The 19,100-nt window shown below is 48.7% G+C and overlaps 1 protein-coding gene across 1 annotated transcript; it reads left to right on the top strand.

Moving 5' to 3' along the window:
* The first annotated feature begins 1,986 nt into the window (after window positions 1-1,986).
* Window positions 1,987-11,672, top strand: plekhf1 (pleckstrin homology domain containing, family F (with FYVE domain) member 1). Its single transcript, XM_078401535.1, has 2 exons — window positions 1,987-2,030; window positions 10,910-11,672. Exon 2 carries the CDS (start codon window positions 10,947-10,949, stop codon window positions 11,670-11,672), a length of 726 nt encoding a protein of 241 aa, XP_078257661.1. The 5' UTR covers window positions 1,987-2,030; window positions 10,910-10,946.
* Window positions 11,673-19,100: the final 7,428 nt, after the last annotated feature.

A 19,100-nucleotide genomic window follows, 5' to 3' on the forward strand; every position in this document is an offset into this window, starting at 1 on the left:
AGCTGTTATTTACTTCATTGATCTTTGCTTAAAAGTACCTCTCAACGATGTGAACTATTCCAATAATTCTTAATTAGTTTCGTTTCGAGTTGCAGCATGGAAACAGGCCCTTCGGCACACCGAGTCCACACTGACCATCGATCACCCGTTCACACTGGTTCTATGTTATCACACTTTCTCATCCACTCCCTGCACACTAGGGGCAATTTACAGAGGCCAATTAATCTACAAACCCGTCTTTGGGATGTGGAAGGAAACCAGAGGAAACACATGGTCACAGGGAGAACATGCAAACTCCACATAGGCAGCATCTGAGGTCCGGATCGAACCCAGGTCTCTGGTGCTGTGAGGCAGCAGCTCTACCTGCTGCGCCATTGTGCCGCCCTTCAATTATTGGAATTCTTAATTGCTGATCCAAACAATTCTTCATTACCTTTAAATTACTTAAATCTACTTTAATTTCTAACAAAACAAAATGATAACTAGTCTGAAGAATGGTCTCAACCGGAAACATCACCCATTCCTTCTTTCCAGAGATGCTGCCTGTTCCGCTGAGTTACTCCAGCTTTTTGCGTCTTATCGAAAATGATATCTTTACTGTTTTCTGAATCTCGTTTTGATTTGGCTGAGTAGTTCCATTTTGTACTCTTCTGTCTCCTAGTTAAAGAGCTGTGAATAATTCTGTTTTTATACCTAACCATTCAAACGTTTCCAAATATTTATCTTTTTCTCAAATTCATGCAAAAAAACGTTGGCTTTGATTGTAATTTTAATTTTTTAAAACACTTTACAGACTTTCAATATGATGCCAATAAGGCTATTGGAGAATTTGACCATCTGTTATTAAAGTTTCCTCAGGAAATGTTTTTACATTTGCATGCTTAAGTATTGAAAAGCAATCAAGTACGAAGGTCAACCTTTTGCCCTCATTTGTAGAATCAGGCCTCACTATCTAAATTTTACAACTGAGATGCTGTTTATTGAGAGTTGTAAAGTTAACCTTGCCCAAAAGGATGCAGAGTGCTGGAGCAACTCAGCGGGTCAGGCAGCATCTCTGGAGAACGTGGATAGGTGACGATTAAGGTCGGGACACTTCTCCAGACTTAGTTCAGCCAACCTTGCCCTGTCATTTTTAATTCAAATTTTACTCATTTTTGCAGGTGACAGATAATCCTGCATATATAAGATCATAAGACATAGCCGAATTGAGCCGTTCTCCCGATCAACTTTCCTCTGTACATTTTCGGTACAAAACCTTTTATTCCAGTTGTTTTAATTTTAAAATGAAAGGCAATTCAAATGAAAAGCATTTTCACACAGAGTGGTGGGTGTTTGGAATGAACTGCCAGAAGAGGTCGTTAAGGCAGGTACTATTGGAACGTTCAAAAGTCATTTGAACAGGTACATGGATAGGAAAGTTTTAGAAGGATACGGGGCATACACTGACAAATGAGATTAGCTTAGATGGGGCATCTTGGTCAGCATGGAAGACAACAGAAAATAGGAGCTGGAGGAGGTCATTTGGCCCATCGAGCCTGCACTGCTATTCATTGTGTTCATGGCTGATCATCCAATCAGTAACAGTTGGGCTGAAGGGCCTGCTTCCATGCTGTCTGACCCTATGACTTTAAACCTGGCTTCTGTGAAGTTGCAATAGTGGTAATTTTGACGACATGTTTTAACCTTCACCACACAGTGGTCCTATATTTTTTTAGCAATGGGGCCCTTTTTTATAAGCTGCCCAAGCTTCAGTGTGGAACTGGTTTCATAATCCTGGCATGAGACCAGTTGCAATCAACAAATGGTCAAATGATACAAACCTATGGAACCAAAACCCAGGTTGTAAAATGTGGTTTTATTGCTTTGTCGAATTCTGGTATCATAAACTACTAACAGGCGAGGTGGGGGGGGGGGGGGGGGGGAGGTATGGCTTATTTAAATTAAAAAATCCAGCTTTGCATTTCCTTCCTTCCTGCAATGGTAGGAAGGCTGATAGCAGGAACAAGCAGAAAATATTCCTCACGAAACAGGTACGTGTTTTTAAACAGGTTCCATGCCAATTTTGCAAAGTATTGCTTAAACTGGACTGTTTTGTATTTTATTTTATTTGCCGGCCAGGGGTTACACAGATTGTACACATACAATACTGGAGTAACTCGGGGGGGGGGGGGGGAGAGAAGGAATGGGTGACGTTTAGGGTCGACACCCTTCTTCAGACTCTGTCTTTCCAGAGATGCTGCCTGTCCCGCTGAGTTACTCTAGCATTTTGTGTCTTATCTTCGGTGTAAACCCGCATCTGCTGTTCCTTCCTTCACACAGATTATGTTTCTGATCTGTGCTACATTTAACGCTGAGAAATGTTTCCCTCTGGCCTATTAACATTATCTGAAACAGACAGAGCCCCCGCACTTTAAAATTAACCGTGGCCTTTGCAACAAGGCAGCCTGGAGCAATGTAAGATCAGTCATTTGCACTTCATGAAGAATCTTTCTCCAGTGAACACCAGACAGAAATATCCTGGCTGTGTTTGCTATTGTGATGTGTGAATGCAGAACTGGAACACTTGTTTTGAACAAACTTCATGATTAGAGTCTCTCTTTGAGCAGACTATTGATTAGATTAATTCATGGAAGAGATTATTTGTTCATGCAATATTTTTAAATAATTTAGAAACATAGAAAATATGTGCAGGAGTAGGCCATTCAGCCCTTTGAGCCAGCACTGCCATTCAATATGATAGTGGCTGATCATTCAAAATAAGTACCCCCGTTCCTGCTTTCTCCCCACATCCCTTGGCCCGAAGAGCTATGAGCTCTATCTAACTTCATTGATAGCTGTAGGTAAAAACTACCTGACCCACCTAGACTTACACCAAATTCACCCCCCCCCCCCCCCCCCCCCCCCCCCCCCACCTCTTCCACCGACATTCCTTCCTCTAGCTCACAATTTGCAACTTTTCAATTCCTTTTGTTCACACCTTCTTCATCTCGGGTGTAGGAAGGAACTAAAGACACTGGTTTAAACCAAAGCTAGACACAAAAAGCTGGAGTAACTCAGCGGGTCAGACAGCATCTGTGGAGAAAAGGGATTGGTGACATTTCGGGTTGAAACCCTTCTTCATCTCTGGTCTTTGTCCACCCATCTGCCCAGCTAAGACCTCCCCCGTCTGAATCAACCTATTAACTGCCAGGCTTTGTCATGCTCCTCCTCTCTTCCTGATTTCCCCTTCCCCCACTACAATCACTCTGAAGAAGGGTCCCGACCTGAATCATCACATATCCATGTTCTCCAGAGATAGACCATAGCACAACACAGGAACAGGCCTTGGGCCCCACAATGTTTATGCTGAACATGATACCTGGCTGAAGTGATCTCATCTGCCTGCACATGTTCCATATCCCTCTGTGCCCTGCACTTCCAAGTGCCTATCTAAAAGCCTCTTCAATGCCACTATTGTGTCTGCCTTCACCACCACCCCTGGCAGCACATTCCAACCCCCCACCACCCTCTGTGTTAAAGAACTTCCCCCGCACGTCTCCATTAAGCTTTCTCCATCTCACCTTATAGATTTGCCCTGTAGTTTTGGACATTTCAAAAAGGTTCTGACTGTCTACCCCATCTATGCTTCTCATTATTTTATATTCTTTAAAACCGTGGGTTCTCAAAGATGTACAGGTCTGTGGATTAATTGGTCTGTAAATTACCCCGAGCGTGTGGGGAATGGATAAGAAAATGGAATAACATAGAACTAATGTGAACGGGTAATAATAATATATTATTAATATATAATATATTAATATGTAATAAAAATTCGTCCCGCACCGGGGAAATTTAATTGATGGTCGGCACAGTCTCAGTGGGCCGAAGGGACTATTTCCACACTGTATATCTAAACTAAACTAAACTAATGTTAAATGCCGGTATGTTAAATGCTAGTTAGAATGGAAAGAGATTGTGCACTCTGTGCAATACTACTTTCTAATCGATCTGTTTTTCTCCATTTAGTAAAGTAAATATTACCAGTTGAGAAATCAAGTACCTTCAGTATAAATTCAAGTAAACGTTGAAAAACAAATTGACTGCAATGTTATTCACCCCAGTGCAAGTCTTTCAACGGCGGCACGGTTGCGCAGCGGTAGAGTTGCTGCCTTACAGCGCCAGAGACCCGGGTTCAATCCCGACTATGGGTACAGAGTTTGTAGGTTCTTCCTGTGACCTGCGTGGGTTTCCTCCGAGATCTTCAGTTTCATCCCACGCTCCAAAGACGTACAGGTTTGTAGGTTAATTGGCTTGGTGTAAATATAAAATTATCCTTAGTGTATGTACGATAGTGTTAGTGTACGGGGATCACTGGTTGGTGCGGACTCGGTGGGCCGAAGGGCCTGTTTCCACGCTTTATCTCAAAACTAAATTAAACTGAAAGTTGAATGTGTGCTTCTTGACTGAGAAAAATAACTTTTGCATCAGATGGTATGAAATCTTGTATCTGCCTCCATCACCATCCCTGGCAGCACATTCCAAGCCCCCACCACCCTCTTGTGTTAAAGAACTTTCCCCGCACATTGCCTTTAAACTTTTCCCTGCCATCGGTCTCTGGTGCTGTGAGCAGCAGCACTACCAGCTGCGCCACTGTGCAGGCAGATGAGATAGGCTTAAATTGGCAGCATGGTTAGCACAGACTAAACGGGCTGAAGGGCCTGTCCTGCGCTCACTATTTTATGTTCTGTTCTACCGTTCAAAGTTTACACTGAGACATTTCTTCAGCTTGCAAACTAACACATTAGGACTGCCAGACTGTTTCTAAATGCTGATGGTGAATTTATTTTCAGCACTGAACATAACAACTGATTTCTCTAAACTAAAAGAAAATAGGAATAGAATGTGGTGTTATTCTTGGTTAAAATAACAATTCCTCTGCACCATTATGCCTGGATTGCAAAATCACAATTGAAACTGAGAGCTGGATTCCACACCAGGGCATTTGTAATTTGCATAGTTGGCCTGCCCCATTGCCAAAAGTATGTAGAATGTAACCGGAATAACTAGTCTGGTAGAGGGGTCGAGGACAGGTTTTGTTTCCAAAAACCAGTGCAGTTTCTCATCAGGCCAGTGAGGGAAGATGTCTCATTGTCCTGGGGTATTGACATTCACTGTTCAGAAGGCAGCGAGGTCTCACTAGATTGCGTAAGCCACTGAAAGTGGTTGGAGCTGGAGATACATCCTGAGGGAACTGAAACAATAGCAGAGGTGAGTGTGAAAGTCTCTTTATTGTTTAAAGACCAAACTAAAACCTTCAGACCATGTTCCTTCTTCAGACTGAAGGAACCCGTCCCGAAACGACACATTCTCCACAGATGTGTAAGAAAATAACTGCAGATGCTGGTACAAATCGAAGGCTAGGGGTGACTTGTACAAAAGGGACGGGTTGCATCTTAACAGCAGGGGGACAAACATTCTGGCAGGCAGGTTTGCTAGTGTGACACCTGTGGCTTTAAACTAAGTAGTGGGGGGGAGGGGTTAACAAATTGTGAATATGAAGATGAGGTAAAAGGGAATACAGGAGATATTGCAAAAGACTCTCGGAAGAATGGGAACAGAAGTTCTAGAGCGGAAAAGAAATTAAGGGCAGGGCCAATTGTGAACGATGTGAGAGGGGAGGTAAATACAGAAGTTAAAGTGTTGTACTTAAATGCGCGTAGTATAAAAAATAAAGTGGATGAGCTTGAGGCTCAGTTAGTCATGGGCAAGTATGATGTTGTAGGGATCACTGAGACATGGCTACAAGAGGACCAGGGCTGGGAACTGAATATTCAGGGGTACACAACGTATAGAAAGGACAGACAGGTGGGCAGAGGGGGTGGGGTTGCTCTGATGGTAAGGAATGATATTCATTCCCTTGCAAGGGGTGACATAGAATCAGGAGATGTTGAATCAGTATGGATAGAAATGAGAAATTGTAAGGGTAAAAAGACCCTAATGGGAGTTATCTATAGGCCCCCAAACAGTAGCCTCGACATAGGGTGCAAGTTGAATCAGGAGATAAAATTGGCGTGTCAAAAATGTAATGCTACGGTGGTTATGGGAGATTTCAACATGCAGGTAGACTGGGAAAATCAGGTTGGAAATGGACCCCAGGAAAGAGAGTTTGTAGAGTGCCTTCGAGATGGATTCTTAGAACAGCTTGTACTGGAGCCTACCAGGGAGAAGGCAATTCTGGATTTAGTGTTGTGTAATGATCCTGATCTGATAAGGGGACTAGAGGTAAAAGAGCCATTAGGAGGCAGTGATCACAACATGATAAGTTTTACTCTGCAAATGGAAAGGCAGAAGGGAAAATCGGAAGTGTCGGTATTACAGTATAGCAAAGGGGATTACAGAGGCATGAGGCGGGAGCTGGCCAAAATTGATTGGAAGGAGGCCCTAGCAGGGAAGACGGTAGAACAGCAATGGCAGGTATTCCTGGGAATAATGCAGAGGTTGCAGGATCAATTTATTCCAAAGAGGTGGAAAGACTCTAAGGGGAGTAAGAGACACCTGTGGCTGACAAGGGAAGTCAGGGACAGCATAAAAATTAAGGAGAGGAAGTATAACATAGCAAAGAAGAGTGGAAGACAGAGGATTGGGACTCTTTTAAAGAGCAACAAAAGTTAACTAAAAAGGCAATACGGGGAGAAAAGATGAGGTACGAGGGTAAACTAGCCAATAATATAAAGGAGGATAGCAAAAGTTTTTTTAGGTACGTGAAGAGGAAAAAAATAGTCAAGGCAAATGTGGGTCCCTTGAAGACAGAAGCAGGGGAATTTATTATGGGGAACAAAGAAATGGCAGACGAGTTAAACCGTTACTTTGGATCTGTCTTCACTGAGGAAGATACACACAATCTCCCAAATGTTCTAGGGGCCGGAGAACCTAGGGTGATGGAGGAACTGAAGGAAATCCACATTAGGCAGGAAATGGTTTTGGGTAGACTGATGGGACTGAAGGCTGATAAATCCCCAGGGCCTGATGGTCTGCATCCCAGAGTACTTAAGGAGGTGGCTCTAGAAATAGTGGAAGCATTGGAGATCATTTTTCAATGTTCTATAGATTCAGGATCAGTTCCTGTGGATTGGAGGATAGCAAATGTTATCCCACTTTTTAAGAAAGGAGGGAGAGAGAAAACGGGTAATTATAGACCAGTTAGTCTGACATCAGTGGTGGGGAAGATGCTGGAGTCAATTATAAAAGACGAAATTGCTGAGCATTTGGATAGCAGTAACGGGATCATTCGAGTCAGCATGGATTTACGAAGGGGAAATCATGCTTGACAAATCTACTGGAATTTTTTTGAGGATGTAACTAGGAAAATTGACAAGGGAGAGTCAGTGGATGTGGTGTACCTCGACTTTCAGAAAGCCTTCGACAAGGTCCCACATAGGAGATTAGTGGGCAAAATTAGGGCACATGGTATTGGGGGTAGGGTACTGACATAGACAGAAAGCAAAGAGTGGGGATAAATGGGTCCCTTTCGGAATGGCAGGCAGTGACCAGTGGGGTACCGCAAGGTTCGGTGCTGGGACCCCAGCTATTTACGATATACATTAATGACTTAGACGAAGGGATTAAAAGTACCATTAGCAAATTTGCAGATGATACTAAGTTGGGGGATAGTGTGAATTGTGAGGAAGATGCAATAAGGCTGCAGGGTGACTTGGACAGGTTGTGTGAGTGGGCGGATACATGGCAGATGCAGTTTAATGTAGATAAGTGTGAGGTTATTCACTTTGGAAGTAAGAATAGAAAGGCAGATTATTATCTGAATGGTGTCAAGTTAGGAGGAGGGGGAGTTCAATGAGATCTGGGTGTCCTAGTGCATCAGTCAATGAAAGGAATCATGCAGGTTCAGCAGGCAGTGAAGAAAGCCAATGGAATGTTGGCCTTCGTAACAAGAGGAGTTGAGTATAGGAGCAAAGAGGTCCTTCTACAGTTGTACCGGGCCCTGGTGAGACCGCACCTGGAGTACTGTGTGCAGTTTTGGTCTCCAAATTTGAGGAAGGATGTTCTTGCTATGGAGGGCGTGCAGCGTAGGTTCACTAGGTTAATTCCCGGAATGGCGGGACTGTCGTATGTTGAAAGGCTGGAGCGATTGGGCTTGTATACACTGGAATTTAGAAGGATGAGGGGGGATCTTACTGAAACATATAAGATAATTAGGGGATTGGACACATTAGAGGCAGATAACATGTTCCCAATGTTGGGGGAGTCCAGAACAAGGGGCCACAGTTTGAGAATAAGGGGTAGGCCATTTAGAACGGAGATGAGGAAGAACTTTTTCAGTCAGAGGGTGGTGAAGGTGTGGAATTCTCTGCCTCAGAAGGCAGTGGAGGCCAGTTCGTTGGATGCTTTCAAGAGAGAGCTGGATAGAGCTCTTAAGGATAGCGGAGTGAGGGGATATGGGGAGAAGGCAGGAACGGGGTACTGATTGAGAGTGATCAGCCATGATCGCATTGAATGGCGGTGCTGGCTCGAAGGGCTGAATGGCCTACTCCTGCACCTATTGTCTATTGTCTATTGTCTATTGTATCACAAAATGTGGCATCAGTCTGAAGAAGGGTCTCGACCTGAAACGTCACCATTCCTTCTCTCCTAGATGCTGCCTGACCTGCTGAGTTACTCCAGCATTTGGTGATACATTCTCCACAGATGCAGGCTGGCCTGCTGAGTCACTCCAGTGTGTTGTGTTTTACACAAAATTCCAGCATCTGCAGTTCCTTTTGCCTCCAAACAAAAACCTTAACTACTTGTAATTCAGTAAGGCGTGGAGACGTTTATATCAAAAAAGTATTTCCCAATCATGTGAAAAGTCAGGCACAAGGTGAGATTATTTTCCGTCGCCCATTTTACAAAATTGCCAGACGACTTTCCACATCCAAATGGATGCAGGAATATTGAGAATAAAAAGGCTTGTTTTTGATTTCACCATCAGCAATGGTGGCACAGCAACAGTGGCATGGTGGCGCAGCGGGCAGAGTTGCTGTGCCACCATGGAACGTGGTCTGAAGGTTGGAACGTGGTCTGAAGGTTTCACAGCGGCAGAGACCCGGCTTCGATCCTGACCACAGGTGCTCTCTGTACGGGGTTTGGACATTCTCCCCGTGACCGCGTGGGTTTTCTCGGGTGCTCGGTTTCCTCCCACATCCCACAGACGTACAGGTTTGTGGGTTAATTGGCTTCCATTAATTTGCTCCTAGTGTGTGTAGGATAGAACTAGTGTACGGGGTGATCGTTGGTTGGCACGGACTCGGTGGGCCGAAGGGCCTGTTTCCATGCTGTATCTCTAAAACTAAAACTAAGTAGTGAGGTTGAGGAGAGTTCACCTGGCAAGGGAGCTACCTACAGCCTAAAGTGTTCCATGTACCCACCACCCTGTTTGTGAATGTTGCCAAAGACAGACACAAATGCTGGAGTAACTCAGCGGGACAGGCAGCATGTCTGGAAAGAAGGACTGGGTGGCGTCTCAGGACATTTCGGATCACAGATAACAATTGAACAGACGCCGATGAGCAAACTTCTGTCATTTACAAAGCAGGAAGAGAGTAAGGCAACATTTAGCAAGTGCTAACATTTGGACTAGACTGAAGTTCCTCCGTGCACGTTGTGAATGTTGCCCGCCCCTCAGGTTGCTGTTGAATCTTTCCCATCCCACCTTAAACCTATGCCCTCTAATTTTAGACTCTCCCACCCTGGGGACTGTGACCATCCATCTTATCTATGGCCCTTGTGTTTTACATGCCATTTCCAGTCACCTATGCTCCAAGGAACAATGTCCCAACTTATCCAGCCTCCCCTTATTATTCACACCCACGGGCGCCCAGTGGCGCAGCGGTAGAGTTGCTGCCTTACAGCGCCCGATGCCCTGGTTCAATCCCGACCACGGGTGCTGTCTGTACGGAGTTTGTACGTTCTCCCATGACCGCTTGGGTTTTCCCCGAGATCTTTGGTTTCCTCCACACTCCAAAGACGTACAGGTTTTGTCCGTTAATTGGCTTGGGTTTGGTATAAGTGTAGATTGTCCCTAGTGTGTGTAGGATAGTGATAATGTGCAGGGATCGCTGGGCGGAAGGGCCCGTTTCCATGCTGTATCTCTAAATGAAATTCTCCAGACCTGGTCATATCCTCATGGAGTTTTTTCTGCATCCTTCCGAAAGCAGGGGTGCCCAGCAATGTGCACAAAGTTCCAAGTGTGGTCTTACCACTGACAGTTTAGTTCTTAAGTCTTAGGGGCAGGGGAGAGGGAGAAACCTCTAACCCCCCTCCCACTCTCAGTCTGAAGAAGGGTCTCGACCTGAAACCTCACCCATTTCCTTCTCTCCAGAGATGCTGCCTGTCCCGCTGAGTTACTCCAGCATTTTTGTGACTACCTTTGAGAATACAACACGCTCGGGCAGGAAGGAACTGCAGATGCTGTTTAAACGGAAGATAGACAATAGGTGCAGGAGGAGGAGGCCATTCGCCCTTCGAGCCAGCACCGCCATTCAATGTGATCACGGCTGATCATTCTCAATCAGTACCCGTTCCTGCCTTCTCCCCATACCCCCTGACTCCGCTATCCTTAAGAGCTCTATCCAGCTCTCTCTTGAATGCATTCAGAGAATTGGCCTCCACTGCCTTCTGAGGCAGAGAATTCCACAGATTCACAGCTCTCTGACTGAAAAAGTTTTTCCTCATCTCCGTTCTAAATGGCCTACCCCTTATTCTTAAACTGTGACCCCTTGTTCTGGACTTCCCCCAACATTGGGAACATGTTTCCTGCCTCTAACGTGTCCGACCCCTTAATAATCTTATACGTTTCGATAAGATAGACACAGAGCTGTTAAAGTACAGGATTAGGGCCCATGTATAAAGTGTCATCTTTCCTTCTGTTGTGCAGCAGGAAGGAGCTGGTGTTTGGCGGGTGGCCGAGTGCAATGGGGGAGCAGTTGGTGGACACGGAGGTTAACGCGCAGCGTGTCGCCGCGGTGGAGAGCTGCTTCGGGCCGAGTGGCCACCCACTGGCCACGCCGGGCCGGGTCCTGGTGGGCGAGGGGGTACTGACCAAGATGTGCCGCAAGAAGCCGAAGGCGCGGATCTTTTTCCTGTTCAGCGACTTGCTGGTGTACGGGACGGTGCTGGTGTACAAGCGACGCTACACTGGGCAACATCTGCTGCCTCTGGACACTGTCACAGTGGAGGACCTGCCTGACAACGATTGCCAGAGCAACCGCTGGATGATCAAGACGCCGCAGAAATCCTTCGTGGTTTGCGCCGCCACTGCGCCGGAGAAGGCAGACTGGCTGCAGCACATCGCGGACTGTGTGCGGTGTCTGCTGCAGCGGGCGGGCAAGGAGCCTTGCAACGAGCACGCCGCGCCCTGGGTCCAGGACAGTGTGACAGACATCTGTATGCGCTGCACAAACACCAGGTTCAGCGCCCTGGTCCGGCGCCACCACTGCCGCCACTGCGGCTTCGTCGTCTGCCGCTCCTGCTCCAGGCAGCGCCTGCTGCTTCCGAGCCTCTCCGCAAAGCCGCTGCGGGTCTGCACGCTGTGCTACGGGCGGCTGGCGGCCGAGGCGAACACGGGGCAGGCGGGGACTGGGGGTACGGGGACTGGGGAGTGGGGACTGGGGGTGCTGGGACTGGGGGTGCAGGAGTGAGTGGTGTTGTAGTGGGGACTGGGGGTGTGGGAATGGGGACTGGGGGAGTGGGGACTGGGGGTGCTGGGACTGGGGGTGCAGGAGTGAGTGGTGTTGTAGTGGGGACTGGGGGTGTGGGAATGGGGACTGGGGGAGTGGGGACTGGGGGTGCGGGAGTGGGGGACTGGGGGGTGTGGGGACTGGGGGTGCGGGAGCGGGGGATTGGTGGAGTGGGGACTGGAGGAGTGGGGACTGGGGGAGTGGGGACTGGGGGTGTGGGGACGGGGACTGGGGGTGTGGAGACTGGCGGTGCAGGAGTGGGGCAGTCTGGCCAGGACGACTGGTCCAGTGATGACGAGGGGGCGCGGCCATGGTCCGAGCAGCAACAATTCTTCTCCGCACATCACTCCTGTTCCTCCTTCCACACTTAGTCCCCCGTTACAGAAGGTCACAGCTCCACCACCGATTTATCAGCAACTGGTGGTCCGACCCCTTCTTTAATCCGGACAACCCCCCTCCCCCATCCCCGCCCCCGCAAATGTGGCGCCCAGACCGGGTGAGGCGGCCGATCTCCACCTCATCGGGAGTTCTACCGCCGATGGTCGAGTCGAATCTGCCCCTCGCGGCCGGAGCTCTAGAACTCCAGCCCGGCCGGAGCTCTGGAACTCCAGCCCGGCCGGAGCTCTAGAACTCCAGCCCGGCCGGGACTCTGGAACTCCAGCCCAGCCGGAGCTCTGGAACTCCAGCCGGCCGGAGCTCTGGAACTCCAGCCCGGCCGTGGCTCTGGAACTCCAGCCCGGCCGGAGCCGGCAGATCCGTTCCCATAGCCGACCTTGCGGGCCGGTATAGAAACATTGGAAATAGGTGCAGGAGGAGGCCATTCGGCCCTTCGTGCCAGCACCGCCATTCAATATGATGATGGCTGATCATCCAAATCAGTACCCCGTTCCTACTTCCTCCCCACATCCCTTGATTCCTTTACCCCTCAGAGCTAAATCTAGCTCTCTCTTGAAAACATCCCGTGAATTGGCCTCCACCGCCTTCTGAGGCAGAGAATTGCACAGATTCACAACTCTCTGGGTGAAAAAGTTGTTCCTCATCTCAGTCCTAAATGGCCGACCCCTTATTCTTTAACTGTGACCCCTGGTTCTGGACTCCCCCAACATCGGGAATACGGTGGCGCAGCGGTAGAGTTGCTGCCTTCCAGCGAATGCAGCGCCAGACACCCGGGTTTGATCCCGACTACGGGTGCTGTCTGTACGGAGTTTGTACGTTCTCCCCGTGACGTGCATGGGTCTTCTCCGAGATCTTTGGTTTCCTCCACACTCCAAAGAAATACAGGTCAATTGGTTTGGTAAATGTAAAAATTGTCCCTAGTTGGTGTAGGATAGTGTTAGTGTGTGCGGGGATCGCTGGTCGGCGCGGACCCGATGGGCCGAAGGGCCTGTTTCCGCGCTGTATCTCTAAACATCGGTATCTCGGTCGTTGCATTCCTCTCTGAACGACCTCTGTTGGTCTGGCAAAACGGATAATCCAAAAAGGCCCTGGAAAGAAAGATGCTTGAAAATCGGTGGTGGAGCTGTGACCAGCCCCAAGCCATGTTATAGAGCGATGGAGTCACAGAGCACAGAAACAGGCAGCTTCCTCAACTACCTCCACCAGCAAGCAGCTCGTTCCACACACCCACCACCCTCTGTGTGAAAAAGTTGTCCCTCAGGATCCTATTAAAACCATTTCCCTCTCACCTTACACCCATGTCCTCTCGTTGTTGATCCCCCTACCCTGGGTCAAAGACTCTGTACATTCACCCTATCTATTATTCCCCTCATGATTATACACCTCTAAATTATCACCCCTCATCCTCTGCGCTTCATGGTATAAAGTCCTTGCCTGCCCAGCCTCTCCCTACAGATCAGGCCCTTGAGTTAACGTGTGCTTTAAGTAATTTGACAGAAAAAGACATAACTTACAATAGACAATAGATTGTATCTTCCTTATTGAAGACAGATCCAAAGTACCAGTTCAACTCGTCTGCCATTTCCTTGTTCCCCATAATAAATTCTCCTGCTTCTGACTTCAAGGGACCCACATTTGCCTTGACTATTTTTTTCCTCTTCACATAGTTTAAAAAACTTTTACTATCCTCCTTTATATTATTGGCTAGCTTATCCTCATACCTCTTCTTTTCTCCCCGTATTGCCTTTTTAGTTATCTTCTGTTGCTCTTTAAAAGATTCCCAATCCTCTGGCTTCCCACTCTTCTTTGCTATGATATACTTCTTCTCTTTTATTTTTATGCTGTCCTTGACTGCACTTGTCAACCACGGTTGCCTCTTACTCCCTAGAATCGTTCCTCCTCTTTGGGATAAATTGATGCTGCAACTTCTGCATTGTTCCCAGGAATACCTGCCATTGCTGTTCCACCGTTTTCATGCGAGGGCCTCCTTCCAGTCAAATCTGGCCAGCTCCTGCCTCATGCCTCTGTAATCCCCTTTGCTATACTGTAATACTGACACTTCCGATTTTCCCTTCTCCCTCTCAATTTCTAGAGTAAAACTTATCATATTGTGATCACTGCATCCTAATGGCTCTTTTACCGTGAGTCCATTTATCACATCAGGTTCATTACACAACACTAAATCCAGAATTGCCTTCCCCCTAGTAGGCTCCAGTACAAGCTGTTCTAAGAATCCATCTCGGAGGCACTCCACAAACTCTCTTTCCTGGGGCCCATTACCAACCTGATTTTCCCAGTCTACCTGCATGTTGAAATCTCCCATAACCACAGTAGCATTACATTTGCGACATGCCAATTGTACCTCTTGATTCAACTTGCACCCTATGTCGAGGCTACTGTTTGGGGGCCTGTAGATAACTCCCATTAGGTATTTTTACCCTTACAATTTCTCATTTCTATCCATACTGATTCTACATCTCCTGATTCTATGTCACCCCTTGCAAGGGAGTGAATATCATTCCTCACCAACAGAGTGACCCCACCCCCTCTGCCCACCTGTCTGTCTTTTCTATACATTGTGTACCCCTGAATATTCAGTTCCCAGCCTGGTCCTCTTGTAGCCATGTCTCAGTGATTCCCACAACATCATACTTGCCAATGTCTAACTGAGCCTCAAGCTCATCCACTTTATTTTTCATACTACGCGCATTTAAATACAACGCTTTCACTTCGGTATTCACCTCCCCTCTCACACCGGTCACAATTGGCCCTGACCTTACTATCTTATCCCATCTAGAACTTCCCGTCCCATTTATTCGAGTCCTTTGCAATTTCGCCTGTATTCACTTCCCCTTTAACTCCATCTTCATATTCCCAATTTGTCAACCCCTCCCCCCCATTACTTAGTTTAAAGCCACACTTGTAGCACTAGCAAACCTGCCTGCCAGAATGTTGGACCCCCTGCTGTTAAGGTGTAACCCATCCCTTTTGTACAGGTCACCCCTACCCCAGAAGCGATCCCAGTGGTCTAGAAATCTAAATCCCTGCTCCCTGTTCCAGCCCCTCAGCCATACATTCATATCCCCGATCTCTCTGTTCCTGCCCTCACCAGCACGAGGTACAGGAAGCAATCCAGAGATAACCACCCTCGACGTCCTACTTCTCAGTCTTCTTCCTAACTCTCTAAACATGTTGCAGTATCTCCTTCCCCTTCCTCCCGACGTCGTTCGTGCCCATGTGCACACCTACCTCCGGTTGATCGCTTTCCCTCGCTGGGATGTTCTGAAGCCGCTCCGTGATGCCTTGAACCTTGGCACCAGGGAGGCAACAGACCATCCTTGAGTCCCGCCAGCCGCCACAGAATCTACTGTCCGCACCTCGGACAATGGAGTCACCCACTACTATGGCTCATCCTGACTTCGGTCTCCCTGGTCGAGTCTCCTTGCCTGGATTAGAGCCGCCATCTCGGTCGTTGCATTCCTCTCTGAGCGACCTCTGTTGGTCTGGCAAAACGGATAATCCAAAAAGGCCCTGGAAAGAAAGATGCTGGAAAATCGGTGGTGGAGCTGTGACCAGCACCAAGCCATGTTATAGAGCGATGGAGTCACAGAGCACAGAAACAGGCAGCTTCCTCAACTACCTCCACCAGCAAGCAGCTCGTTCCACACACCCACCACCCTCTGTGTGAAAAAGTTGTCCCTCAGGATCCTATTAAAACCATTTCCCTCTCACCTTACACCCATGTCCTCTCGTTGTTGATCCCCCTACCCTGGGTCAAAGACTCTGTACACTTGTCCACCGCTCGGACTGGAAGTGTCTTCTGCCCCGACAGTTCCCAATAGGGTGTACCTGTTTGCAATAGGCACAGCCACCGGGGTCTCCTGTAGTCTACATTCACTCCCCCATGAAACGGTCTCCCACCTTCGCTCGACCTGGACCCTTGGCGTGACAGCCTCACAGTAGATCCTGTCCAGGAAACTCTCGCATTCCCGGATGGCCCTGAGGTCATCCAGCTGCTTTTCCAACTCCACCACACGTCAATTCAGGAGCTGGACACAGTTCTTGCAGGTGTAGCTCCCAGAAGCTCCAGCAGTGTCCCTAGCTTTCCACATCCTGCAGGAAACACACTGCACCAACTTATCGGCCATTACTTTATTGTCTAAAAACAAATCAGGCTCAAAAACAACTGTAGCCTCCTCGCCGAAGACTCGCACTTTTCTCACAGGACTCGCACTTTTCTAGTTTCTACAATTCTAGTTTCAATAAATGCTAGCCCGAATGCTAACATTTCAGGACCCTACATGGCAATGTGTGCTTGTCTATGCTGTGGGAATCAGGACATTTGACTAATTTGATAAACTAGGGAAAGTTATGCTATTCACACCCCACGTCCTCTAAGCTGGACAAAGTGATATCAATGGTTAGATCATTTAGATGTTGTAAGCATTGCTGAATATTGCAGTTGAGATTGTTAGATGGACAGAAGGGTCTCGACCTGAAACTTCACCCAACCTTCTCTCCCGAGATGCTGCCTTGACCCGCTGAGTTACTCCAGCACTCTGTGAAACGTCACCTGTCCATGTTCTCCAGAGATGCTGCCTGACCCGCTGAGTTACTCCAGCACATTGTTTCTATCTGTGTATAACCCAGCATCTGCTGTTCTTTGTATTTTTTCCAGTGTGGATGGTTAGCTGGTTCACACTCTGGTTTTTCTAAGGGCGTAGCAGAGGGATTTAAATGGTGATTGGCAACATTTGAACTTGTAAATAAACGTCAATGAGGTTTTTTGCTCTCTATCTCTTTGGATTTCTTTACCATTGTTACACAATTGAATGAATGATATTTTATTATCTTTGAGATTCTTCGTTTTGCTTACACAAGTATGCAAAGAGTTGCCACGTAGAGGGCGCCGACAAAGTGTTCCATTTAGTTCCCAATAGTCCCCCTCTGTTCTCTCGCCCCCCTCCCCACACCGGGTCCCCCTCTGTTCTCTCGCCCCCCCCCCCCCCCCACACCGGGTCCCCCTCTGTTCTCTCGCCCCCCTCCCCACACCGGGTCCCCCTCTGTTCTCTCGCCCCCCTCCCCACACCGGGTCCCCCTCTGTTCTCTCGCCCCCCCCCCCCCCCTCACACCGGGTCCCCCTCTGTTCTCTCGCCCCCCTCCCCCACATGCTGGGCCCCCCCTCTGTTCTCTCGCCCACCCCTGCACCCCACGCTGGGTTCCTCTGTTCTCTCGCACCCCCCTCCCCATGCCGAGCCCCCCCCTCTGTTCTCTTGCCCCCCCCCCCTATGCCAGGCCCCCCCTCTGTACTCTTGCCCACCCCCCCCCCACGCCAACCCCCCCATCTGTACTCTCGCCCCCCCCCCCACGCCGGGTTCCTCTCTGTTCTCTCGCACCCCCCTCCCCATACTGAGCCCCCCCCCTCTGTTCTCTCACCCCCCCCCCCACGCCAGGCCCCCCTCTGTTCTCTCGCAGCTCCCTCCCCATGCCGAGCCCCCCTCTGTTCTCTCCCCCCTCTCCCAATGCCGAGCCCCCTTCTGTTCTCTCCCCCCCCCCCCCACGCCAGGCCCCCCTCTGTTCTCTCGCGGCTCCCTCCCCATGCCGAGCCCCCCTCTGTTCTCTCCCCCCCTCCCCATGCCGAGCCCCCCCATCTGTACTCTCGCCCCCCCCCCCTCCCTATGCCGGCCCCCCCTCTGTTCTCTTGGCGGTGCGTCCAGTACCCATGCAGCCCTGTCGTGCAACACAGAATACCAGCAGACCAGAGGGTGCTTACATCAGGCCATCGAATATATGTTGTATCCACGAATAATCAAAGAATGGGGTTGAGATGAAGAGATAGATCAGCCATGATTGAATAGCGGAGTAGACTTGATGGGCCGAATGGCCTAATTCCACTCCTATTCCTTAATGACTTTGTAAGTCCACTCAATTTAACCCCAAAGGCAGATATCTATCGTGGAAACTAATTGTCTCCAAAGCTTCAGTGGTGCAGCGGGTAGAGCTGCTGCCTGTCAGCGCCAGAGACCCGGGTTTGATCTGTGTGAAATGTGAAGCCGGAGGGAGGATGGGGGGGGGGGTGGGATTGGGGGGGGGGGGAGGGGAAATGAGGGATGACAGGTTGGGAGATGAGTGGATGAAGAAGGGCAGGAGCAGAGGGGGGTGAGGGTGGGAGAAATGGGTGCCCAGCAGGGTGGGGGCAAAGGGAAGAGTGAGGGGTGGGGGAGGTATTAACGTTGGAAAATCGACTGTTCATAGTGTTTCGGTTGTAAGCTACCCTAGCAGAAAAAGACATGAACATCAACTCAATGTCCTGCCCATACTTGCTGCCAGACCTTTTGCCAATTTTTAGTTTACTTTAATTTAGAGATACAGCGTAGAATGGCGGGACTGTCGTATGTTGAAAGACTGGAGCGACTAGGCTTGTATACACTGGAATTTAGAAGGACGAGAGGAGATCTTATTGAAACATATAAGATTATTAAGGGGTTGGACACGTTAGAGGCAGGAAACATGTTCCCAATGTTGGGGGAGTCCAGAACAAGGGGCCACAGTTTAAGAATAAGGGGTAGGCCATTTAGAACTGAGATGAGGAAAAACTTTTTCAGTCAAAGAGTTGTGAATCTGTGGAATTCTCTGTGGAATGAGGCCAATTCTCTGAATGCATTCAAGAGAGAGCTAGATAGAGCTCTTAAGGATAGCTGAGTCAGGGGGCATGGGGAAAAGGCAGGAACGGAGTACTGATTGAGAATGATCAGCCATGATCACATTGAATGGCGGTGCTGGCTCGAAGGGCCAAATGGGCTCCTCCTGCATCTATTGTCGGCCCACAGAGACCTCGCCGACCTTCGATCGCCCGTACACTAGTTCTTCTCGACACACTGGGGGCAATTTACAGAAGCCAATTAACCAACAAACCTGCACGTCTTTAGAATGTGGGAGGAAACCAGAGCACCTGGAGGAAACCCACATGGTCACGGGGACAACGTGCAAACT

Source organism: Rhinoraja longicauda, chromosome 6, assembly GCF_053455715.1.
Source record: "Rhinoraja longicauda isolate Sanriku21f chromosome 6, sRhiLon1.1, whole genome shotgun sequence".
NCBI classification, from domain to species: domain Eukaryota; kingdom Metazoa; phylum Chordata; class Chondrichthyes; order Rajiformes; family Arhynchobatidae; genus Rhinoraja; species Rhinoraja longicauda.